This window comes from Nicotiana attenuata, unplaced genomic scaffold, assembly GCF_001879085.1.
Source record: "Nicotiana attenuata strain UT unplaced genomic scaffold, NIATTr2, whole genome shotgun sequence".
In the NCBI taxonomy this organism is placed as follows: domain Eukaryota; kingdom Viridiplantae; phylum Streptophyta; class Magnoliopsida; order Solanales; family Solanaceae; genus Nicotiana; species Nicotiana attenuata.
This window is the reverse complement of record NW_017672111.1, coordinates 39,417-66,902: the sequence shown is the minus strand read 5'-3', so window position 1 is coordinate 66,902 and position 27,486 is coordinate 39,417. Positions and strand designations below refer to the sequence as shown.

General features: G+C 37.3%; 1 protein-coding gene across 2 annotated transcripts; it reads left to right on the top strand.

Annotated features, from left to right (window-relative positions):
* Window positions 1-1,370: 1,370 nt before the first annotated feature.
* On the top strand, window positions 1,371-4,135 carry LOC109211884 (auxin-responsive protein IAA5-like). Of its 2 annotated transcripts, none has more exons than XM_019375481.1 (4): window positions 1,371-1,755; window positions 3,373-3,599; window positions 3,721-3,807; window positions 3,901-4,135. In XM_019375481.1, coding segments are annotated over exons 1-4 (606 nt in total). In that variant the 5' UTR covers window positions 1,371-1,465; the 3' UTR covers window positions 3,903-4,135. The 2 variants fall into 2 exon arrangements, with proteins under 2 accessions (XP_019231026.1, XP_019231025.1); XM_019375480.1 differs by having other exon boundaries at window positions 3,721-3,811.
* The last annotated feature ends 23,351 nt before the right edge of the window (window positions 4,136-27,486 follow it).

Below are 27,486 nucleotides of genomic sequence, written 5' to 3'. Positions count from 1 at the left end.
TATATATATATTTTATTTTATTATTTTAGTTTTTTAAATGTATATTATATATAAATATATTTTTCATTTTTTTATTTTAAAATAATTTTAAAACTCCACCCAATTTGAATGGGTAGTTATTTTTTATATATTTATTTTTCGTTTTTCTTATTATATTTAATTATAAGATATCTATATTTATTAATCCAAATAAAGTAACCAATTAATATATATGGTAGTTTTTTATTGTATTTTATTATTTTCTTTTTTGATATGTATTTAAATTCAAAAATAAGTAACCAATAACTAATTATAAACTAAATAACTAATTAGTAACCAATTATGCCATGTGGCATTTTTTTAGGCTGCCACTTGGCTTAAGGAGAGGGCTTTTTCCTCTCCTTTTAATAATATAATATAGATTAAGTGAAAAATTATCGTCGGCATTAAGCGACTTGATCTTTCAAAAGTAATTTTGTACACATTTAAAGAGCACAAAGAGAAGAAGTAAAAATATGTACATCTCCGCATAAGAAATGCCTAAAACCGTCTTTATTTCGCTCTTTGAACAGCATATACGCAAAATTTATTATGTTAAGTAATGCTCAAAATGCATGTCAAAACAGCTTCTTAGGATTCAGATAGTTGATCCATATTGAATAATAGTAGTTGATGGATTAGTTGACTGATTAATGGTAATACTCGAAATAATGTTGTTAACTTCTATTTAATTAATTTGTTCCAGAAGATCACTTGATCAAAATAATATAGCTTCTTAATTTCAGAAGTTGTAAAATCTACAATTTCTCTACTAGAGTTTAACGAACTAACAACAATAATCAAGTCGAATAATCATATACTAATTTTCTCATTAATTGACTACTCCTATTTCTTAAGAAAATTTTGAACTTATGGCGAGTGGAACGAGCTTGTTAAGTGCAAAAAAGCAGTGGCTCTGCACTTAACGATTTTTTTTATATAATCATATAGGTGAATTTTTTATTAATAAATATATAATATATGACGAATCACTTTTATATTTTGAATTCTCTTAATAAAAGTTTTGGGTCTGCATCAAACACTAATATAATACTCTATATATATATAGTACTTACATGAAAGAAAGTAAGGAAAAAAACACTTTCTTAGTACCTTTAACACACACAAACGTAAAGTTTTAAGGGGAAGTGTGTGAGAGAGATATTAAAGAGGAGATGTACCAATATGTATGGGGACAAGAGAGAGACAAGGTGGGCTATAAACTTCTATATCAGTGCTACTCTTTTGCCCGACCCAACTTCAATGGATTCTCCTTTTTCTTTCCTTTCTCAACCGACATTTGTTACCCTTCTTAATCTCTTTCTCTTTAAGCCTACTATATATAAACATGTACAACTTCAAAGTAAAGCTAGCCAAGTAATGGAATATAAAAAAGCTTTATACACTTGTCTCTTTTGAGATTATTTTAGTATAATATTCTTATGATATGGAGCTTGAGCTTGGTCTTGCTCTTCCTTATAATAATTTTCCTACCAATATCAAAGGATTAGGCCAAAATGGCATTGCTCATATGATGAGGAAGGATAGTTTTGGTGATAACTTCTCAGAGGTGAAGCAGAAACGTAGTTTTGCAGAGGCCTTTGAGAATGGCAGTGAAGGAGTTGAACGTAAAACTTTGTCTTTGCTCGTATGGGATGGCCAACCAAATGAAGAAGAAGATAATGGTGATGACGATCGCCATGGAAAAAAGAAGATACCGTTTAAGGCTTGCGACGAGTAAGTAGATAACTTACATTTTTGTAACCAACATGTTAATCTGAAATAATACGTTAAATTACATTAACCGTATAAAGTTTATATTAACAATATGCTATATTTTCCCAATATAAATTAGGAAAAGGGTTAAAAATGCCCTTAAATTATTGTAAAAGGTTTAAAAATATCCTTCATTTACCTATTGGGCTAAAAATATCCCTCCATCCACCTTTTTGGTTCAATAATGCCCTTTGACCGTTAGGTCAATGCTGAATTAAAAATAATAATTATTTAAATCCGTGTGGCAACTTCTTAACCAAAACTAAAACATATAATTAAAAAGACTCACCCATATCTAACACTTTTTTGTACTAACCCGCTTCAGACACTAACCCGACCCGAACAAAAAGTTCAACAAAAAAAAAGAGTCCCCACTTCTATCAAACTCCATGGAACAAAAGCTCCGTGGAAGTTGCAGGAACATATAGACGCAAATTTAGTACGTGATTTTCTTTTTCGTGTTATGGCATCAGTTCAATTGACATGACAGACACAAACTGCATTATTTTCAAGATGAGTTTTACTTAATCATTTTCACATAACGGAAAGATTGCAAAGTTTTTTTTTTTTGGAAGATATCATACCGTTAGACTACCCCTAGTTTTTTGCCCCATATTATTGTCAAGAAAATCATTGGCTCATTCATGCTAGGATTTTCTTGTTTGTTTAATTTGTTCATGAACATTTATTCGATGATAATGTTATACATGAGATTAATCAAGAAAATGAACACATGTAAATTCATAGGTTAGATGGAAGTGGGGCGTCTTTTTTTTTTAACTTTTTATTCGGGTCAAGTTAGTGTTTGGAGCGGGTTAGTTCGGAAAACAAGTAGATATAGGTGGGTCTTTCTAATAGGTTAGATATTTTAATTTCAACCAATAACAAGTTGCCACGTGAAATTTGAATAATTATTTTTAAATTCATCATTGACCTAACGGTCAAAAGGCATAAGTAAACCAAATAGGTGAATGAAGGAGCATTATTAGCCGAATAGGTAGATGGGGTATTCTTAGACCTTTTTCAATCGTTCAGGGACATTTTTGACCCTTCTTCGTATAAATTAGATCATCTTTATTCCTTTGATATATGGATATTGCAGGACCATTTTTTCGTGTGATTGCTTTTCCTTCTTGTTGATGATTTTGTTAAGAGAAAACGCCCAATTTAACTATATACTATTCGAAATTGCTCAATTTTAATTTGCATTATACTTTTTATAAATTCAAAACTTCACAATTATAATTAGTAAATCGTTTTGTAATTGTTCTCGTGAGTAACAGACCACTTTAGTGTGAAATGGATACGCTCCATGTGTCCAGGTTCTTCAAGAAAAAATATCCAAATCTATCTTCAAGTTAGAGCTTCGTTAGGATCATTCACAAAAAAAGGAGTTCTTTTTTCTTCTAAATATAGGAATAATTTTACACTATAAGTTCGATACGATCCATTTAGGATAGCATAGGTCAATTTTGATCCTTTTCCCTTTTTGCCAAGATACTTGCTTCAAATGAGTAATTTTACTAATGCTGTTTTCTCTATCTTTTTTTTTTTGGAATATAAATTGTAATAATACAGGGATTCTGAGGAAGAAAATCAAGTAGTTGGGTGGCCACCAATTAACATATGGAGAAAAAAGCAATTTCATGGGAATTATAATCAAGGTTGGTGGATTAAAAATGAAAAAAAATCCATGTACGTGAAGGTGAAGATGGAAGGAGTGGCCATTGGAAGGAAGGTTAATCTAAGGCTCTATGATTCTTATCAAGTTCTTAACCACAATTTAATTCAAATGTTTGCAAAATGTAAGTTCACTCCCATAATTAACTATTTATAATTTTTACTATTTTTGTTTAATAAAAATCATGTAACTAATGAAAATTGAATTGATAATAAGTTTCATATTGTTATTATTATTCTTTACAGACCTAAATCTTGACAATCATACTACATGCTTTACGATCTTGTACCAAGATAAGGATGGAAACTGGATGCTTGCTGGAGATGTACCTTGTCAGTATGCACTTGTACTCTATGCTGTGTTTTCAATACATTGACACTATTGCTAATATATATTAATTTTGGCACTACCAATGCTTTTTGCAGAACATTCATGAAGAGTGTTCAAAGAATAGAGATACTAAGGAATGAGATATGAGGGAAGATGCTCAAGAATATCGTATGTCTTCTATAGTAGCAAAAATCTCTTAAAGTTAGCCTTGATTAATTAGCCTGTAATATTTTTAAGAGAAAAATGAAAAAGAAAAATATTTGTATTTTACAGTAATATTGTAATTTTTTACTTAATTTTAATGGGACTTTCAAGAATATTGTATTAGTATTTTCGGTGTTTTTCTTTTCATTTTCTCCAATATTAACCTCCGACTATTTTTTAATTCAAGCAGTTGGATAAACGGGAAAAAAATCACAAATAGCTAGATTTACAACTGGTAATTAAAAAATAGTCACAGTTTCAAAAGTAATCAAAATTTAGCTACTTTTTCGTATAGAGATAAAATCTGAACAAAAGCACTCTTAAGAATTCGCTCCAGCATAATAGGCTGGAATTCGATTTTTTAACATATGAGCTTCCAGCATAATGTGCTATAATTTCATAATGTGCTGGAGTTCCAACATAATATCCTAGAATTTTATATGCATGAGCTCCATAATCCAGCATATTATGCTGCAACCTTTCGTGTGCTGGAATTCTAACATAATATGCTGGAAGTTTATATGCAGGAGCTCCATAATCCAGCATATTATGCTGCAACTTTTCGTGTGCTGGAATTCCAACATAATATGCTGGAAGTTTATATGCATGAGCTCCATAATTCAACATATTATGCTGTAACTTTTCGTGTGCTAGAGTTCCAATATAATATGCTGGAAGTTTATATGCAAGAGCTCCACAGTCCAGCATATTATGCTAGAACTTTCCGTGTTTCAGCAAAATAGTGGCTATTTTTCAGTGACTTTACAAACACTAGTTATTTTTCCATTACTGGTCCAAAAACTAGCTAGCTCGTGCTATTTTCACCGGATAAACGGCAATTAAATCTTCAAACTTCAAAGATAAACCTGGCGTTAACCAACCTGGTCCAGTTAGGCAAATGGGTCAATCTCAACTCAACACATTCTGAAGTGATCATTCTCTTCACAAGATTCAAGTTGTTACTTTCTTCTTGGTTTTACACAACTTCATAACATTTTGTTAAGATATGCTACAATGTGAAATATAATTAAGTTCGATGATCGAAAAAAGCAGTAGAAGTCGTTGTTTAGGTTGCTGTGTCTAATTAAATCAAAAGACCATTAGCTTAGGACATCTGCGAATATCAAGTTTGGAGTTTGAAACTAGTAATATCAATAACAATCCATGAATATCAAGTTTGGAGTTTGAAACTAGTAATATCAAGGCGAAATGGCCTCCTGGCCACTCAAACTTGTAGCGGTTTTAAAAGCCGATATATAAACTTTTCTGTTTCCCATTTAAACACTCAAACTCCTGAAACCTATAACTAATAAACACAATTTGTCCTTGACCCTAGGCGCGTGTATTACACATTCGCTAACGTGTCCATCCAGTCAGCAAATGACCAATTAGACCGGTACACGTCAATGGCGCCAAATTAAACCTAATCGATTGGGGTCCCCCTCTTTTAATCAGTACACCGACATACCCTTCCCCACTTTTTGTCTCTTTTCCTCTCTCTAACCATCCCTCCCCTCTTAAACCTAGGTTTAGGAATGGCTGATTAACCTGGTAATCTCCTTCCAAAATAACCTTAATCACTCCAAAACCAAACGATTGGGGTCCCCCCTCTTGTAATGAAAAGCTGATCGAGATTCGTCAAAGCTTTCGTTTTCAGTCACATTAGTCTCTGAAGGTTAGTTTGTTTATTTTGATGTCGTTTTCATCTTTCTCTTCTAATTTGTTGTGAAATAATGTGGGTAATGTTTGATAGTGAAAGCTATCTATGTCTGCATGCATAACTTTTCATCTGATATAGTGGAAGCCATTTCGCCTTTTGGGATTTTATATTTGGGGAAACACTGAAATATCTCTTTTAGAATTTTTTTTTGTCTTTTTCATGACTGATCTGGCATTTGGGGTTAAAAAATTAGGGCTTTTGTCTGCATGCACAAATGATGAAATTTTATATTAGGGTTTTGAGGAAAACAGTCATATGTTCACTTTATTTTAGGGGTTTATCTTTTTCATGAGTGATATGGCATTTAGGGTTGAAAAAATTAGGTCTCTTTTGAATATAAAAAAATTCTTGTCTCCCATTTTGTTAAAGTTTATGTCTTTTTAGGGTTAAAGTGTATCTGACTTGTCCCCCCTTTTTTATAGGTTTCAATGGCTGTCTATGTGAAATTACAGTTTCATCATCTAGGGTGGTTAGTGGCTGACCCAATTATGAGTTATGTAAATGGTCAAACTTGGCCAGTTGTTCTTCAAGCTTACATTGATGAATTACATATAATTCAATTTCATGATTGGGCTAAGGATATGGGGTACTTAACATTAGATAAATATGCATGTAAAATTAACCAAAAAGGAGAATTCAGATTTCTGAAATATAATGCTGATGTGTTAGCTTTCTGTCAAGACCTTAAGGATGGGGATTTTATTGATGTGTATATATGTCACACAATTAATACACCATGTATTGATTTGAACCTAGATCAAATGTTAAGTAGTGGTAGTTTAAATGTGGACCCCACTAATGTTCAGCCACATGGGCAAACAAGTGATGTTAATGCTAGGGCAACACACTTACCTAACAATGATATAAATAGGGGTGATAACACTCATGGGAAGGGTAAAGAGAGGGCTACTGAAAGTTCTGAAAGTTCTTCTGAAACAAAAGACTCTAGTGAAAATGAAGGTGACTTCTATACCTTTCATTTAGCAACTGAGTCTGAGGGTGATGCTAAGGGTGATGAGCTAAGTAGTGAGAGTGATAAAGATTATGAGGCTTTTTCTGTAGATGATACAGATGAGTCAATATATGGTTCTGATGAGGATATTGTTGGAGAGACAAGTGACCTAGAACCTGAAGTTGTTGCTGCTAGACAGGCTAAAGTGAATGCAAAGAGTAGTAAATTAAGATCTTCTGAAGTTAATACTGATGAGATACCTAGTGGACGTGTAGGTATAGACCCTGGTTTTGAAGACATGTATAAAGATAGGGGATCCAAATATACTGGAAAGTTGGGAGGGGATGAGCAAAATCTGGACAGTTCAGATCCAGGTAGTGAGGATACAGATGATGAAGTAGATGAAGAAGATGGGTGCATAACCCTCAACCAAGAAGATACAGCAGTAGGGTATACTTTGATCCTGCTTGTAAGAAAATTTGTTTCCAGTTAGAAATGGTGTTTGAAAATGTGAAACAGTTCAGATCTGCTTTGCAAGATTATGTTGTACAATGGGGTACATAGAGGAACAATCTCAATATGCTGTTAAGCATGAATTTAAATGGAATGGGGATACTGGGTATGAGATACAACATGGGTTTTACAGACATATTGTTGACTTCTCCAACAATACATGCACATGTAGATCATGGCAGCTCAAAGGAATACCATGCTCGCATGCAATATGTGCATTTTTAAGAAATTTGAGCCTGCTGACTATGTAACCCACTGGTACAAGAAAGAAACATACCTGAAGGCTTTTAGTTGTTACATACAGCCAGTAACCAACATGGAGATGTGGCCATCAACACAGAATCCAACTGTTGAGCCTCCTGTGATTACCAAGATGCCTGGTAGACCTAAGAAAAACAGAAAAAGAGCTCAAGATGAACATAAGAAGAAGTTTGGTAAGAGATCAAGGAAAGGGACACCAATGACATGCTCTAATTGTAAGACTGTAGGCCATAACAAGAAGGGGTGTCCTATCCTGGTAATGTAGCCAATTTGTGTCTGATTTTGGAAATTTCTATATCTCATTTTTTATTTTGAAAATTTCAGAAAGGACAAGGATCTGGAACAGCAGGAACCAGTAATGCTGGTGCTTCTCAACCATCATAGGCTGCTCAAACAACAACTCAACAATCAGGTCCTACAAGTGATTCTGGAACTGTCAGGGCCACAATACTCAACCATCAGTTGTTGCAAGTGCATCTGTAAGTATTCATTTTAGTTAATTTAGTTAATCTATATTAGGACCAAAATTTTTAAATTACAAGATAATACTTTATCATACATCAGGATACTGGAAGTATGAGATCAAGAACTTCTGAGGATATTATAGCTAGAGTTAGAGGAAGGCCAAGAGGTAGTGGACTTCGAGGAAGACCAAGAACTACTGGATTTGGTATATTGTTTAGTGAAATAGGAACAGTGATAGAAAGGGTAAGATCATTAAGGATTTGAATTTTTATTTATATATTAGTAGTTTGGGTACTAATTTGGCTTCCTATGCAGTGTGGATCAAGAGATAGGGTACATTCTTCTCCTACAAATATAGTGGATGCTGGGCAGACCAATATCGATCTTGGATACAGTGCACCTGGACTAAGGTGGCAAGGAAGAAATGCTATATCACAAAGGCAACTTCAACAACAGTTGAGGAGAAGACAAACTCAAGCAAGCCTTAGCCAACCTCAAGCCCATTCTTCATCTCAGCCAAGCCAGTCTCCATGTCCAAACTTGAGCCAATCTCAGCAAAACATCAACCAATCTCAACCTTGAAGATGACTGAATATTTGTTTTTGTGATAAATTAAGTCTGTTAGTTGCAGAACTTAATTTGTAGGTTAACTTAAGAATGTTTAAGTATGACTTTTCTTTTGGAACAATGTTCAAACTATTTCTGCTACTAGACAGCAGTTCAGTGCTAATTTTGTCAACCAAGAAGGCTAATCGAACTTGGTTGTTTATATATGTGTGCTTGTTTATGATAAAATTGCTTTTCATTCCACAAAAAAGACATCATTCATTCTGTCATTATCATTGTACATAGGGTTATGAAATAGTGCTAACTACACTAAGAAGAAAATTACAATTATTTGTGCTACTACAACAACTAAAGTTACAATGATCTTGACCCTCTTCGTACGTTGTAGTCGATCTCTCTCTTTAATTCTTGATAACAGCCCTGAAATCACCTGTTTATAGTGATCTGGAAGAGGTGGGTCAAACCTCCTAAAAAAATTACAAGAATTGGCTCGACCATAGTTTGAGCACCCATAAAACCTCCTTCCTGGATTTGTTGGCTTCCAAGTGATGCAAATATGAGCTTCAACTCCACAATGACAAAATACAGGACTTTGATACATTATCACAATCTGGAAAAAGAAAAAAAAAATTAAAGAAAGCTTTAGATTTTAAGAAATAGGAGAAATGAAGCTTCAAATGCATATAATAGAGGGATAATATGTATCCAATTGAAAGAATAAGATCCCACTTAAATAGGCCCTATTTTTTACCGTTGGGTGTTGGGAAGGGGGTCTCTCACGCTCCTAAAAGTCGTGACATTCACGCAGGGGGCTGACTAGGACCAACTGACGCCATATGGGATGGGTCAACGGTCAATTGTGTTTATTAGTTATAGGTTTTAGGAGTTTGAGTGTTTAAATGGGAAACAGAAAAGTTTGTATATCGACTTTTAAAAGGGCTACAAGTTTGAGTGGTCAGGAGGCCATTTCGCCTAATATCAATAACAATCTATGAATATCAAATTTGGAGTTTGGACCAGAAAGGAAAATGTTTTATCATCATATCATATCATATCATCATCACCGTACTATATTATATGTGTAAAAATCTAAAGTAAAAGCTAAAAGACTAGAATACCCATTAAACGTTAGAAGACTGTTTTACCCTTCACATAAAAATCGGTCTATTAAATGTATAACTTTTATACACTAAAGTTTAGTGACTAAACTAATAGTTACTTTTGCAATCTTTCATCTTCTATTAAATATATTAACTTTTAACTATACTAAATAATAGTAACGCCCGGACTCTTTCATCATCCATCAATTACATAAATTTAACTCAATATGTATCCGTTTGTTTTTTATATTTTTCAACTATAATAACATTTGTTTATATATGTCTTTTGACTTCCTATGTTTCAAATTATAAAAGTTTGCAATAATATATAACATCACTTGCCCCCCCTTTTTTTTCTGACAAAATCAGAATATTTTTTTTCCTATATAAGAACATAGGTTATTTTAGTTGATATATCTCATTTCATTTGCAACACATAATCAATTTGTAGGTGTCAAAGTGGGTAAGTTTATTTCTTTTCTATTACTCTTTCTGACTGTTGTGGTAATAAGTTGCTCTTTGTCGTATATAACTTTCGAGAGTTGTTATCATGAAACTGTACATCAAATTAATAAAATTATTTTCCACATTTGGAATTTAAAAGTTCAAATGTCTAACTTTATTTATGATTTGCAACTTTTGCAACAATGTTTCACAAACATTTCATTCCACAATTATTTTTTGATATTTTTTTAATGTTGTTGATATTGAGCTTGGCTTCAATTCAGTATAATAAATTTTAATTTTTTATTTTATTTAACCAAACTATGCATACTAGCAACTCTTAAAGTTGAAAAATTACTTGGAATAAACAATAAATTGCGGATTTTATTGTCTCTGGTATATGATGCTTTGAGAGATTACTGCTTAACCTACATCAATTTTTTAAAATATACAAATTAAGTTTAAATCTGAATAATTATCTTATTTTCCACTTTACTACTTGGAGATAATATATTTGTTTCATTTCATAACCTGAATGCAAATAGTTAGTGGTTCATCGTAACATTTATTTATACCTATAACTGAACTTTCACTTGCGCATAAAGGAAAATAGACTTTCATCAAATTCATTTGAAAGTAATGATAATAAATAAAGCTGAAGGTAAAAATATTTCTCATTGTTGGCTTGTATTTTTTGCAATATGTTTTCTCACATGGACAATTGTGTTTCATTTTCAAGAGCGATATCAATAGCCACAACAAAAGTTCTGGTTATCATAAATATCAGAATGGTAATACACCAACAACATCGTTCATAAAATAGTACTAATAGCTAGGTGATCACGCCCAACTATGCCTTGGAAAAAGGACTCTGCGGACGTTGCAAATATAACCCGAGTATTACGCTCAGGGTCGAATCCACAGAGAGTTAACCTATCAACCACTATCTTCAGACCCACTAATTCTTCAGGACCAGCTTCCCAAATATTCAAATCTCAGTTGAATGTTCTTTAACAACTAGCTTGCAAGTAACTAAATAGCTGTAAACTAAACTAATAAGGTTGTAAACAATTATGAGAAAAAGCTAAGGCAATGATTTCCCCTATTGATGGAATCCCTTCTGTTTATGCTCATACAAATTTACCAACACATCTCTATCAATCATGAACGCTAATCTTACCGTAAATCTCTCCCGAGTAATCACAGTAATTTACTATTGCACTCTCCCGAGATACACTAGCTTACTTTATTTAGCACGATTCACTTTAGATTACACCCAAGGCTTCGTTATCCCTAATCCCGCCTTTAAACCCGCAATTATAGATTCCTCTAATAATCTAGGAGTGGTGTTGTTCAACAATACCCTAAATATGCACTCTTTTCCAAGTTATGCACACTAAATAGGCACAGCTAATTGAGGATCCTGTCAATTAACTACAACAAACACGAAGTTGAACAAATAGAGATTAAACTAGCAATTTGTATTCACATAAACAAGAAGTTCATCACCCAATAGGTTCCATCAAAGCCTTAGACAAGGAATTTAGCTACTCATGGCTATGGGAAAATAAACTAAGATTGAATTCATCATAAAAATCAAAAGAAAAGAAGAAAGATGTTTGGAGTATTCTCTCACAATGGTTTTCCTTGCTAAGAAACCTTAAAAATCAATACATGCCTCTCTTGGGCGAAGTCTAATGTTTTAAATAGGGTTTAGGTCTAAAAATCCCGTGTTTTACACTTTAGTACCTGAAGTTTTCTGCTTCCGCCGCGGTTCTGCCGCGGTCGCGGTCAAACCGCAGCCAAAAGCCTTCTCTGATTCTGAATTCATCCGCAGCTGTCTTCCACCGCGGTTCTACCGCGGTCGCGGTGGAACCGCGGTCAAACCAGTGCTCTGAATCTTCAGGCCTGTTTTGCGTGGTTTACTTGGGGAATTTCACAGTTGGCCTCTTTTTCATCAATTTTGACTCCAAAACTGCTCCTTAGCCTTCCTTATACATATATCACCTGCAAATCATGAAAAGCACTAATAAGAGCATTTTGTTATCACTTTTAGCATTAAAACTACACAAGAAGGTGATTATTTAAAGTGTGATTATAGTCAAATTCACCTATTATCACTAGGTGAGACACGATCATATCACATGTCTGTACCAAATAATATCATAATTAATTTCACTACATGTTGTATCTAAGTAACTAAATTTTCAACTTCATATGTTCAAACGATGCATAATCATTTTTGTGATGACCCAAAGGGTCATCTTATGTTTTATAACTCGATTCCGTGTTTCGAGGTCTTCAAAATCTTATTTTATTCCTCCTCGATTTGCGTACGAAGCCCGGGCGTGTTTCCGGAAAGCTTTTATATGAAAAATTGATGAAATAATAATTTTTGGCCTAAAAAGTTGATTTTAGTTGACTTCGGTCAACGTTTTGAGTAAACGGACCCGGACCCGTATTTTGACGGTCCCGGTTGGTCTATAGTAAAATATGGGACCTGGGCGTATGTCCGGAATCGAATTCCAAGGTCCCTAGCCCGAGAAATAAATTTTTGATGAAAACTGTAAGACTGAAATTATAATTGTTTTAAGAATTTGGTTAATATTTGATCTTGTTGGTACCGGGTCCGTTTTTGGTTCTGAAGCTCGGTACATGTTCGTTATGATATTTATACCTTATCTGTAAATTTTTGTGAGAAACGGGACTGACTTGACGTTATTCGGACCTTTGGTTGAGAAAATAGATGTTTTAAAACTTTCTTGAAATTTTCATGCAATTTCGTGCTAAATTCGTAGTTCTATGTTACACCCCATGTTTTCGTACGTGAAAGTACGCCATAAGTAAATTGATGGAAGCTCGAAAAATGAGATGTTACATCTCGCATTTTTGTACGTTAAAGTTTCGTCGTAAGTTAATCGATGTAAGTTCGGGAATGAGATTATTTTGAGATTATAAGTATTATGCTATTTCAAACAAGTGATGAGTAAATTCGGGAAGGTGAGATGGTAAGCAAATGAAAGAAAATGAATTTCGTCGAAGTTTGACATTTTGGATAAAATACCGCCCGAGCTAAAATATCCGGTATTTGTGGACTAGTATCATACAAGGTACCACATGACCATGATAAGTAAGATGTATAAAGTATGATAAAAGTGAGTAGTATTTTAAGTAATTTGAGATAATTCTTAATTATGTGGATAATTGGGTAATTATGGATTCAGGGGCGGGCCGACGAATTTTGTGGCCTAAAGCCAAACTTTATGAGGGGCCTTAACTTTTTAAATTTTTTTTATTATTTATTTGAAGTCTATTTTTTTAGTTTTTCTTAGATACAAAGTTGTTAATATTTTTCTTATAATCAATAACTCTGAATAAGTATTTCTCAATTGACAATATAGCTAATACATTTAACCTTTCTTGTGACATTGTTGTTCTTAGGTAAGATTTTATCAATTTTAATTTTGAGAACTTCTTTCCGCTGAAGCAACGATAACATGAGTTATGAACATTATTCCACAAGCAATTTAGGCATTTGAAAAAGAATTAAATCTTTTATTTGATTAAGTGTATCAATTAAACTTTTATCTTCTAATTGTTCTATTTTCCTTAATACTTTTAATTCAGAAAATAAATCTAAACCATCAAATATCGAATTATTTATGTTTTAAGGAACATTCAATATTAAGGCAATATTTTTTCAAATTTCCAACATCTAGTGATCCTAGTTTTTAGGCCAAATAGAAAACTAAAAATATTTTCATATGCTTCGAATTGTTCAAATCTATTTTGAAGTGAAAAAATAGCCTTGTTTATTATGTATAAATGTAATCAACTCTAAAGGACTCTTCGAAAGATTTTGAGATTTCATTATCAACATTTGCATCAAATTGTTACTCCCTATCTATCAAACGTTTCTTACGAAATTCGGGTTCGATGTTGATTTCAAGTGCAATTTCCTTTGTAGAAATCATAGCAGTAGCAAATTCTTCTTCTCTATATTTGTTAGAGAAAGAAATCAAACTTCTTCACCATACATAACTCTTTTTTAAATATATACATAGTCTAATAGGTGTAACAAATATGGGATCTCCACAAATATGGGGCCTAAAGCGGTTGCTTTACTTACTTTATGGAAGGACCACCCTTGTATAGATTTTTAAGTGGGAGATTAACTTGTAAATTGAATTTTTATGGATAATTATTTAGATGAAGATTTTGGATAATTACTAAGAGGGCAATCTTACGTGGGTTTATGGAGACTTGGGCAAGTTAAAGCCAATTTAATGACTCATTAGTTTTTATACATTGGTCGCATGTTAGGAGAATTTTGGATAAAATAATCCCCAAAAGTGGGTCCGGATCTGCTCCAGTACATAGAGCTCCAGTAAATCTAAATGCACATTTAGATGCAAGCCACGTGTCCCTATAATAATTTAATGGCCAGATTTCATCGTCTGAAATTTTTTGCTACATAGGAAAAAAATTGTAGAACCCAACAAAAAGTAAAGGAAAAGCTCGCTATTCTGATTTTTTTTCTCCAAATTCAAAATCAGATTCACTGGAAGAATCTCAAATCAATTGTATTTCTTTGAGCTCATTAGATTTTTAAAATGGGTAAACAAAGAAACAAAGCTTCATTTGACATAAAATTGAATGACAATCTTAATAATGAATATTGTAGCAGAAAAAGAAAAAGATCTTGTGTGACACCCATCTTGTCTGAGTATAAAATATAATACTCCCTCCGTTTCAAATTAAATGAGGTAGTTTGACTCGGTACGGAGTTTAAGGAAAAAAAGAAAGACTTTTGAAATGTGTGGTCTTAAAAGCTTAAGGGGTAAAGTTTTGTGGGGTCATGACTTTTGTGTGGTTATAAAAACTTCCCATTAAGGGTGTGTTTGGTATGAAGGAAAATATTTTCCGGAAAATGTTTTTCAATTTTTCCATGTTTGGTTGGCTTAAATGTTTTGGAAGACATTTTCCTTATGAACTCATTTTCCTTTCCAAACCTCCTTCTCAACCTTCCCCACCCTCACCAACCCACCCCACCCCCTCTCTCCAATTTTTTTTTTTAAAATTTCCCCTCCACCCCACTCCTACCCCACCCACCCCAACTGCCCCCCCCTCCCCCGAAAAAAATATTTTTTAATATATTTTTCAGTTTTAGTTATTTATTTATCGGTTTAAAGGTTTAAAATGTTACAAGTTTCAAAGTTATGAGTTAAGAGGTTTATGTGTTTGGAAGTTTACGGGTTTAGATATTATAAAGTTTATGGGTTCGAAATTCCGCGGTTTCGAAAGTTTAGTGGTTCGAAAGTTTATGAAAAATGTGGGTTCGGAAGGTTGTTGGTTTGAAAGTTTATGGCTTCATATTTTTTATATCTAAATTATTTATGAATACTCTTGAGAAGTTATTTTCCTTAATTTGCGCACCAAACACCTGAAAATGAATAAGATTACTACTTATTTTCCAAAAAAGTATTTTCTTGGAAAATATTTTCCACGAAAAATATTTTCCGTTATACCAAACACACCCTAAGGGTAAAATGGGTAAAATGAGGAGTTTAAAGTTGAATTATTTTCAAATTTAGAAATGTATCATTTATTTTGGAACAAACTAAAAAGGAAAGTACCTCGTTTAATATAAAACGGATGGAGTAATTCTTTTTCTCTATAACGTTTGCTCCATAACTATACTACCACTTTGAAGAGGTTCTTCTAAAGAAAACAAGATGGTTCGCCATTGACAACCTCCATGCTGTCATCATGGAAGTAGATACGAGGAGAAGAATTTCCTTGGGAAAAACAAAAAAGATTCCTATTTCAAGCTAGATATGAAAATGGGAGCTAATTGGCAGAGAATATGCTGGCGTCCTTGTATTTTCTTTCTTTGTTCGGAATAAGAGCTTTAGATGAATATAAGAAAGAGATGAAATATGGCCATTAAATTATTATAGGGACATGTGGGTTGCATCTAAATGTGTATTGAGATTTACTGGAGCTCTATGTACTGGAGTTGATCCGGACCCCCCCAAAAGTGGGGCCCACACCCACTAATATACAAGCTTCTCTAAACTACAATATTGGGAATCTTACTACAAAGTAACGTATGGGAGATAATGAAGGAGTTCATAAGAATCCTTTACAAGGTCTTAAAGGTCAGCGTGATTTTCTTCTAGCAAACGTATATAAAATTATGTTCAAGACAAGCAATAAGAAGCCATGAAATTCATACAAGATTAGACGATAGCAATGCGATTTTCTAAAATAAAATTTCATACGAAGTTATGCTACATAATAGCAACGGGATTTGCAATTCTAAGGGAGTGTTAACGACCCGACCGGTCGTTTTGAGTTTTTTCACCTTGATCGCCAGTTCTCGGGCACGACTTGCCCCGTGTAATGTATTATGACTGATGTAGATCGTTGGTTTTGGTTTTAGGAAAATCGAAATGAATTTGAAAGAACAGTTTCAGTTGAAAGCTTTGAATTTGAAAGGTTTGACCAAGAGTTGACTTATTTGTATATGAGCTCGGATCAGAATTTTTATGATTTGGTTAGCTTCGTTAGGTGATTTATGACTTAGGAGTGTGATTGGAATTGGTTTTGGAGGTCCGGTGTAGAATTAAGCTTGAATCGATGAAGTTAGTATTTCGGCGAATTCCGGTTGATAGGTAAGATCTTGATCCGAGGGTCGGAATGGAATTCCGAGAGTTGCTGTAGTTTCGTTATGTCATTTGGGATGTGTGTGCAAAATTTCAGGTCATTCGGACGTGGTTTGGTTAGGTTTTGATCGAAAGCGTATTTCGGAAGATTTTTAGAAACTTAGGCTTGAATCCGATGTGTTTTGGGTAATGATGTTGTTTGAGGTGTTTTGATGATTGGAGCAAGTTTGAATAAGGTTTTAGGATGTGTTGGTGCCTTTGGTTGAGGTCCCGGGGGCCTCGGGTGAGTTTCGGATGGTCAACCGGACCATTTTGTGCCTTAAAAGATAGCAGAAATTGCAGGCTTCAGTTGCAGGTATTTTGTTCACTGCGATCGCACAGGTGCTATCGCGATCGCGTAGAAGCTTTTGGGGCCAGTCCATTTTGTTCAATGCGTTCGCATAGGATGGGTTGCGATCGCATGGTAGTAAGGAATTTGTTGATTGCGAACGCGTAGGGAAGGTCGCGTTCGCATAGAGTAAAGTGGACCTGAGGCCTTTGTTGGAATTTGTTCATCGCGAACGCGGAGGGTTGTCCGCGATCGCATAGAGTAATATGGCAGTGGATTGCGTTCGCATGGTTTTTGTTGCGTTCGCATAGGGTTAAATTTGGGAGTTGAGTTTTTGTGCTTCGCGATCGCGTTTTCCCGCGATCGCATAGAAGGAAATTTTGCCTGGGCAGAATGTTTTTAAAGTTGTCTTGTTCGCGAATGTGGGTCTATTTTCACCCATAGCTACTCATTTTTCAGAGATTTTGGAGGAGATTAAAGAGAGATTCAAGGGGAAACACCTGGAGGTAAGATTTTTGAACTCAATACTCAATTATTATGTGAATTCCACCTAGAAAATCATGGAACTTGAGTTAAAAATGGAAGAACTAGGGCTTGAGATTTTGAACTTTTGAATTTGGATTTGAAGGACCATTTGGGGTCGGATTTGAGAACTTTTGGTATGTATGAACTCGTGAGGAGATAAGGAACCCGTTGATATAAAAATTTCTGAGTTTCGAGAAGTGGGCCCGGGGCTCGGGTTTTGCTAATTTCGGGATTTTTGATATTTTTCGAGTGTTTTCGCTTGGGCTTTGTTCTCTTAGCATATTGTTACGTATTCGTTCTGATTTTGGATTGATTCGACGTGCGTGGAGGCCGATTTGAGGGGCAAAGGCATCGTGAGCTAGAGATTTCGCCGGTTCGAGGTGAGTAATGATTGTAAATGATATCCCGAGGGTTTGAAACCCCGGATTTGCACATCGTAGTGCTATATTGAGGTGACTTACACGCCGGAAAGCGAGCGTAGGGTAGAGCACCGTTGGGGATTGTGACTTGGTCCGTCCGGATTGATGGCTTTACCGTGTATTTGACTAAAATTTATTTGTTATCATCATGATTTGGACTGATTTCCATATTTGGGCTCCGTGCCAATTACTTGAACCCGTCGGGAGTTTTTATCACTGTTTCCTCACTGTCTTACTTATACTTGAACTCAGTCCTGTTGATATTTTCTATTTTACAAACTCAGCCACCTATATTCAGATTTGAAACTTAAATGATATTTCTAAATGATGTTTTGGGTTGAGAACTACTGTTTTTCTAATGCCAAGGGGCTTGTGATGATTTTCGGACTGAGTGAGGCCGAGGGCCATATGTGAGGATATGCTGAGTGATATGAGGCCGAGGGCTGAGATACATTTATATGCCACGAGGTGGCTTAAGTGATGTGAGGCCGAGTGCCGAGTGATATGAGGCCGAGTGCCGAGAGATGATGCCACGAGGTGGCTTGATATTGCGCTTGGGCCGTAAGGGGCCCCTCTCGGAGTCTGCACACCCCCAGTGAGCGCCGTCGACGAAATATATGGATCGGGCTGCACGCCGCAGCAGTTACTATATGATACTATTCTGAGAGCGATCTGAGAGAGAGAGCCCGAGGGGCTGAGAGTGTTCTGAGAGTGAGCCCGAGGGACTGGTACTGTTCTGAGATATTGCCCGAGGGGCTAACCTTTATGTGTTCATCTTTCATATTTACTTGTCATTTTACCTATTATACTGTGATAATTGTGCTCGAGGGGCGGATTTTCTGTGCTTATCGGCACTACTGTTTTGCAATCATTGCGTAACTGTTGAAAAAGTCATTTTCAAAGAGGTTTAAACCGAGCTAAGGTATTTTCTAAAGATTTTACAGCTTCACTGTTTTTCTCAAAGGGTTTTACACTGCTTCTATACAGCATGATGGTTTGCTTTACGTGATTTCTTACTGCTCAGTTATTATTTACCTTTATTACTCACTGAGTTGGAGTACTCACTTTACTCCCTGCACCTTGTGTGCAGAGGCAGGTATTTATACACCCGGTAGCGGGTTTTTGGCTGATTGGAGGCAAGGTTATCGGAGTTTAGCGAGGTAGCTGTCAGCGTTCGCAGCACCGCTTTTCTCCCTTTTCGTTCATCAGTCCTGTTTTGTATATGTCAGACCTTGTAGTTGTATTTCTACTCTAATAGATGCTCATGACTAGTGACACCCCGATGTCGGGCTGTGTTTGGGTTGTACTTCCGCATTGTTGTGATATTATCTGCTTTTTAGCATTATTAAATCATGTTTTAGCATGTTTATTGCTGTTTAGTTGTTTAACTTTGAATTGGATATGTGTCGGCTGGCCTTGTCTTCACGAGAGGCGCCATCACGACCGGGTCTGGGTTTAGGGTCGTGACAAGTTGGTATCAGAGCCTAGGTTACTAGGTCTCACGAGTCATGAGCAGGTTTAGTAGAATCTCGCGGATCGGTACGGAGACGTCTGTATTTATCCTTGAGAGGCTGCAGAACCTTTAGGAAAACTTCACATTCTTGAATTCTCATCGTGCGTCCTTGATTCAGCTTGAAAAGTAACTCTTGCAATTCCTTCCACGCGTTCGTATGCGCACACGAGCGCTCAGTATCAGATGTGCATCGATCGCTTGTGATTCCCTGGTTGAGGGGCGAGATGTGATCTCTATGTGCTGATGTTGGGCCAGCTTGTAGGACTCGAGGCCGGATTTTGTCTATAGTTTGAGCACCGAGGTGCTGACTATGTGAGCACGTGTTTCTGGACCTATATGCTCTGTTGTGTCCCTATTAAGGGAAGTAATGACTGGATAGTACGTGATGAGAGTGATTTGACTGCGAGGTGTATCCATATGATTTGGAAGCGATGAGAAGGGTCTGCTGAATGATGGAAGAACTATTAGATGCTTGAAGTTCATCTTGATTCGAGGTATAGCCTGAGTTATGGGCGTGTGAAGAACCTTTCCATGTCCCTAGTTGGGAGTGAAGTAAATTTCATGTTGCGGTATGAGTCCAGACTCAGGAAGATCAAGTGAATGCGTAATGCTTGTGACGGTGGAAGGTATTCAGAGATGTTAGTTGGAGGCAAAGCAGGTGGGTTATCTCCTGCGGAGTGTTTTAAGGTTGTGTGATCTTTATGTTGTCTATTAGAAGATCTCATTTACAAGTGAAGAATATGTGTTGGAAACCTAAATTGGGTCGCCTAGAGAGTGGGCTTAACTGTTGTGTGAGCGAATGCGAGATTTGCAGAAGAGTTAAAATTCTAGATGATTTGTGTTTCCACAAGCTTGTGAAGGATTNCGTCCTGCGGTGTCAAAATGCTAATGAGGCACGCGTGGTTCTGTTCGTTTGATCAAGCTAATTGCAGTTTAAATAGAGTAAATGACCCTCGAGAATGGTTGTAATGTGTTCAAGGTTCTAAATGTAACAATTGGGTATCTTAAAGTCGTATATGTGATTAGAAACTGAGTCTCCATTGAAAGAGGTTAAGACTTGTGGTATCCCTATGTTAATTATGGGATTCTACGTACCAGTACCAGGAAGGGTAAAGGCAATGGATTTAGATTCGCAGGAAGTCTTTCAGGGTGAAGTATTTTGGCATGTGGTACTTTTTGGAATGTTTAAGAAAGTATTCAGCGACTTATGAGCCTTAGACGGTGTGGCTTTATGCTTGGTTCCATGTGGTAAGTCCGAGTTGAGGAAATTGTGGTGCTACAGAAAAAGGGAATATCAAGTTGAAGATGAATCAGAAGGAAATTTAGATAGATAGGGTAGCTTGGTAGTAGACCAGACCTGTATGGTAAGGATATGATTGTTCCTTGTGTGTGTTCGAGGTAATGAGTTCTTACAGGTATTTTGCGACAATGCTCGTAGGTTTTGACGGCTTGCTTAGCTTGGTCGAGTTACAGGGATTCGGTCCTGGCAGGTCTGATTTGTGCAAAGGGAACTCGGAGAGTTCTTGATGGTTTTTACCGAGGTTTGGAGATGTATATTTTCTATGGGCATGCGGAGCATGGGATGTATAATGATTTTCTTCTAGGTAGGACCAATGGAATGTTCTGGACCAGTTGATTACGTAGATGTTTGTGGCTCGGAAGGGAGACGAGGTTCTCATGTTATCCTAGGATGGTATGGTATATGCGATATGTTGTGGAGGATTGAGATTTACGTGTGTAAGGTTACAGTTCAGTTCTGAATGGAATGTCATAAAATTCTTAGGCAGCTCGGGCAGCTTTAGGTGCTTAGAGAAATGAGCTTCAGATGATTAGGGTGAATGATCTTCAGATGATTAAGGGAATGGTATTGCTAATCATAGTGATTTGACGAGGGTATATGTTTCAGATAAGGCAATGTGATTAAGTTGATAGTACTTCGGTAGTACTGCGGCGCTTTCTTGTTAGATCGACTGATGATATTCGAGTTTGCTTGATGGCACAGGGGAATTTTAGAATATCATTCGTGGAATGATTGGGTACTTGAGGTGTGATGTGTATTCAGACGGCGGAATTTGGGATCAGGTATGGTGATTTGTGTGCTACATAGAGTTGGAGACCGGAAGTCTTTATATTCAGGCTATGTTGTAGTTGTAGATCATGTGTATCGGCACTGTTTAGTGACTATCGGGGTTTGGGGACCCGAGCGGATCTTTTGTGCTGAGTATGTTAGATTTTGGATGTGATATTGGGTTCGGACTGGTTGTCTCCGTGTCGGGTTATTCTAGTCTATTGTGCGGTTCGCTATGCCGGGATGCCATGGATTGAGTGGCGTGGTTCGACAGATTATGTTTTAGTAGGAGTGGTTTTATAATCGAAGACCCAACGGACGGCTGGGAAGGATTTGTCTTTCTTATTTGGGCTCTTGTGATGAGTGTCAGTGCTGAGGCTCCTTATATTGATTCAGTTCCGGTGTTAAGGAACTTTTCAGATGTGTTTCTTGTGGCCGGGCATGTCGCCGGGCGAGGTTGTGGATTTCGGTATTGATTTGGTGCCGGGCACCGTATCGTATGGCACCGACAGAGTTATAGTAGTGGAAGGGACAACTTTAGGTTTCCTTGGTAAGGAGTTCGTTGGCAGGCCAATGGGGATGCGTGTTCTAGCTTGAGTCGGCTTGGTTGGCCCCGAATTGTATTGTTGAGGGATAGGTTGATTCGACCGTTATTGAGCTTATCAGTGATCTGAGGGGATCTAAGAGTTATCTTTCTATGTGGCGAGATGTCATGACTTGTTGGTTATAGGCATATATGGTGTGTTTCTATTGAGGTTTGTTAGTGGAAGTCGAGCGGGAAGGAGTATTGAATATTGCTCGGCGGATGGCGTATTGATTATATCCTTTTGGGTTGAGTAGTGTTATGTATTTGCTTCACTGTGGTCATGATAATTTGTTTTGGTTCTAGATATTGATTGAGCGTGGTCGCCAATTTTGAGCCTAGTGACTTGAGGTGTTTCAGGTGGAGCAGTGTTTGGATAGGATCGCGCATTGTAGCGAGGCTACGCGGAGATATGACCTTTCGGGGTAGATTTATGTGTTCTATTTCCATGATGCGAGACGGGTTCTCAGCCTTGTGTTGTGATGGTACGGGTGAGTTTGAGGTACAGCTCTTTCATTTGAGTCATTTCCATGATTTGAGTATGTTCGGACCGTTGCTTATTGGTGCGCGTATTATGCAAGTTGTGGCTTTAGCCTGTCTTGGTGTGTCATGTCACCAGAATAATTGTGCTGGATTAGATGAGGTCGTTGGGGTCTGTAATGAATACAAACGGATTCGATTTCAGCATGTTTGATGGATAAATATCAAGGTTCGGTTCAGAAATTTGCTATGGTCCTTGCCAAAGGAGAAGTAACCTTATGGATGGCTGATCTGAGAAATGGTTATGGTTTATTGCGTGTTTCATTTATCATTGGCAGTATATGGAAGTGTTGGAATTAGACTTTAGTTGATGAGAGGTTTTCTACCGGTACTCGGTTGTTGTGTGCAGTTGCTGTGATTAGAAGATATCGCTACAAGTGTTTGAGTTATGTGGTATATCATGTGATTGGACCTGAGTTAGCAACTATGGGCTATTACAGCTTGTTCGGGCTTATTCAGAGTATAAACGTGAAATTCTAATCGTATTGATGGGTTCGGAAGTGAAAATGTGGTTCTATGATTTATGGGCTAGACTGGATTGTGTAATTTCAGTTAAAAGGTGTTATCGGACCTATATGAGATAGGGTGACGTGGGATCACCCCCGGGTATATGCATGGTAAGGTTATTCAGCGATGGGTTGGCTTTAAGAACAATCTTGGTACGTTCGAGGACGAACGTGTGTTTAAGTGGGGGAGGATGTAACGACCCGACCGGTCGTTTTGAGCTTTTGCACCTTGATCGCCAGTTCTCGGGCACGACTTGCCCCGTGTAATGTATTATGACTGATGTAGATCGTTAGTTTTGGTTTCAGGAAAATCGGAATGAATTTGAAAGAACAGTTTCAGTTGAAAGCTTTGAATTTGAAAGGTTTGACCAAGAGTTGACTTATTTGTATATGAGCTCGGATCGGAATTTTTATGATTTGGTTAGCTTCGTTAGGTGATTTATGACTTAGGAGTGTGATCGGAATTGGTTTTGGAGGTCCGGTGTAGAATTAGGCTTGAATTGATGAAGTTAGTATTTTGGCGGATTCTGGTTGATAGGTGAGATTTTGATCCGAGGGTCGGAATGGAATTTCGAGAGTTGCTGTAGTTTCGTTATGTCATTGGGGATGTGTGCGCAAAATTTAAGGTCATTCGGACGTGGTTTGGTTAGGTGTTTGATCGAAAGCGTATTTCGGAAGATTTTTAGAAACATAGGCTTGAATCCGATGTGTTTTGGGTAATTTGATGTTGTTTGAGGTGTTTTGATGATTGGAGCAAGTTTGAATAAGGTTTGAGGATGTGTTGGTGAATTTGGCTGAGGTCCCGGGGGCCTCGGGTGAGTTTCGGATGGTCAACCGGACCATTTTGTATCTTAAAAGATAGCAGAAATTTCAGGCTTCAGTTGCAGGTATTTTGTTCATTGCGATCGCACAGGTGGTATCGCGATCGCATTGAAGCTTTTGGGGCCAGTCCATTTTGTTCAATGCGTTCGCATAGGATGGGTTGCGATCGCATGGTAGTAAGGAATTTGTTGATTGCGAACGCGTAGGGAAGGTCGCGTTCGCATAGAGTAAAGTGGACCTGAGGCCTTAGTTGGAATTTGTTCATCGCGAACGCGGAGGGTTGTCCGCGATCGCATAGAGTAATATGGCAGTGGATTGCGTTCGCATGGTTTTTGTTGCGTTCGCATAGGGTTAAATTTTGGAGCTGAGTTTTTGTGCTTCGCGATCGCGAAGGTTTTCCCGCGATCGCATAGAAGGAAATTTTGCCTGGGCAGAATGTTTTTAAAGTCGTCTTGTTCGCGAATGTGGGTCTATTTTCACCCATAGCTGCTCATTTTTGAGAGATTTTGGAGGAGATTAAAGTGAGGTTCAAGGGGAAACACCTGGAGGTAAGATTTTTGAACTCAATACTCGATTATTATGTGAATTCCACCTAGAAAATCATAGAACTTGAGTTAAAAATGGAAGAACTAGTGCTTGAGATTTTGAACTTTTGAATTGGGATTTGAAGGACCATTTGGGGTCGGATTTGAGAACTTTTGGTAAATATGAACTCCTGAGGAGATAAGGAACCCGTTGATGTAAAAATTTCTGAGTTTCGAGAAGTGGGCCCGGGGCTCGGGTTTTGCTAATTTCGGGATTTTTGATATTTTTCGAGTGTTTTCGCTTGGGCTTTGTTCCCTTAGCATATTGTGACGTATTCGTTCTGATTTTGGATAGATTCGACGTGCGTGGAGGCCCATTTGAGGGGCAAAGGCGTCGCGAGCTAGAGATTTTACCGGTTCGAGATGAGTAATGATTGTAAATGATATCCTGAGGGTTTGAAACCCCGGATTTGCACATCGTAGTGCTATATTGAGGTGACTTACACGCCGGAAAGCGAGCGTGGGGTAGAGCACCATTGGGGATTGTGACTTGGTCCGTCCCGATTGATGAATTTACCGTGTATTTGACTAAAATTTACTTGTTATCATCATGATTTGGGCTGATTGCCATATTTGGGGTCCGTGCCAATTACTTGAACCCTTCGGGGAGTTTTTATCACTGTTTCCTCACTGTCTTACTTATACTTGAACTCAGTCCTGTTGATATTTTCTATTTTACAAACTCAGCCACCTATATTCAGATTTGAAACTTAAATGATATTTCTAAATGATGTTTTGGGCTGAGAACTACTGTTTTACTAATGCCGAGGGGCTTGTGATGATTTTCGGACTGAGTGAGGCCGAGGGACATATGTGAGGATATGCTGAGTGATATGAGGCCGAGGGCCTGAGATACATTTATATGCCACGAGGTGGTTTGAGTGATGTGAGGCCGAGTGCCGAGTGATATGAGGCCAAGTGCCGAGAGATGATGCCACGAGGTGGCTTGATATTGCGCTTGGGCCGTAAGGGGCCCCTCCCGGAGTCTGCACACCCCCAGTGAGCGCCGTCGACGAAATATATGGATCGGGCTGCACGCCGCAGCGATATATGGATCGGGTTGCACGCCGCAGCAGTTACTATATGATACTATTCTGAGAGCGATCTGAGAGAGAGAGCCCGAGGGGCTGAGAGTGAGCCCGAGGGGCTGGTACTGTTCTGAGATATTGCCCGAGGGGCGAACCTTTATGTGTTCATCTTTCATATTTACTTGTCATTTTACCTATTATACCGTGATGATTGTGCCCGAGGGGCGGATTTTCTGTGCTTATCGGCACTACTGTTTTGCAATCATTGCGTAACTGGTGCAAAAGTCATTTTCAAAAAGGTTTAAACTGAGCTAAGGTATTTTCTAAAGATTTCACAGCTTCACTGTTTTTCATAAAGGGTTTTACACTGCTTTTATACAGCATGATGGTTTGCTTTACGTGATTTCTTACTGCTCAGTTGTTATTTACCTTTATTACTCACTGAATTGGAGTACTCGCTTTACTCCCTGCACCTTGTGTGCAGATGAAGGTATTTATACACCCGGTAGCGGGTTTTTGGCTGATTGGAGGCAGGGTTATCGGAGTTTAGCGAGGTAGCTGTCAGCGTTCGCAGCTCCGCTTTTCTCCCTTTTCATTCATCAGTCCTGTTTTGTATATGTCAGACCTTGTAGTTGTATTTCTACTCTAATAGATGCTCATGACTAGTGACACCCCGATGTCGGGCTGTGTTTGGGTTGTACTTCCGCATTGTTGTGATATTATCTGATGTTTAGCATTATTAAATCATGTTTTAGCATGTTTTATTGCTGTGTTTAACTTCGAATTGGATATGTGTCAGCTGGTCTTGTCTTCACGAGAGGCGCCATCACGACCGGGTCTAGGTTTAGGGTCGTGACAGGGAGCCCGATATAATCTTTCTCAAGAACATCACACGGATTTTTTCCTACTTCGATTTGCCGTTACAAGTTGTTGCAATTGACGTGTGTTGGAAGGATTGTCAAGAGAATCGGCTCAGGTATGTTAAGACAATCCCTTCTTTCCTTTTGGCATGATCTATACGATACAAACGAAACGAGCAAATGCGCAACTTCCAAGTATTAGAAGTGCCTATGTTCTTGAATTCCCATACGTCTTATTGTTCTATCGTCTATTCATGGGTCTCAGAAAATACGTAAGTTGATAAAGTTAACTTCATGATATTAATCAGAGGCATAATGGTCTTATGATGTTCCGAGAGATTTTATTGACGTACTTTCTCATGCATTTTATTCATTTATACACGTACATTGACCCATGACCAGATGGCGTTATATATGCGTATATATGTATATAATATATATATATATATATATATATATATATATATATATATATATATATATATATGGGATATGGGAAAAGGTTACGACGTTATATACGCCCCACCACCTGATCAGCTGGTATACGTTGATGATTTTTCCCACAGTGGCCGAGATGATATAATGGGATGCCCTCAGAGGCTTGAAGATGTTGTGAAACACATGTACCTATGCACGACATGACATTCGTATGCACAAGCATGAAACTATAAGTATTTCATGGTCTACAGAGTTAACCAGACTTACAGGTTGAGTCATTTATTCTATATTTCCCATGTCTTTTATGTACTTATTTATGTGCCTTACATACTCGGTACATTATTCGTACTGACGTCCCTTTTGCCTGGGGATGCTGCGTTTCATGCCCGCAGGTCCCGATAGACAGGTTATGAGCCCTCCAAGTAAGCTATCAGCTCAGCGAAAGGTGTTGGTGCGCTCCATTTGCTCCGAAGTTGCCTATTTGGTCAGTATGAGTAGTGCATGTATTGATTGGTATAGCGGGGCCCTGTCCCGACCTTTATGATAGTATCTATTCCTAGAGGCTTGTAGATA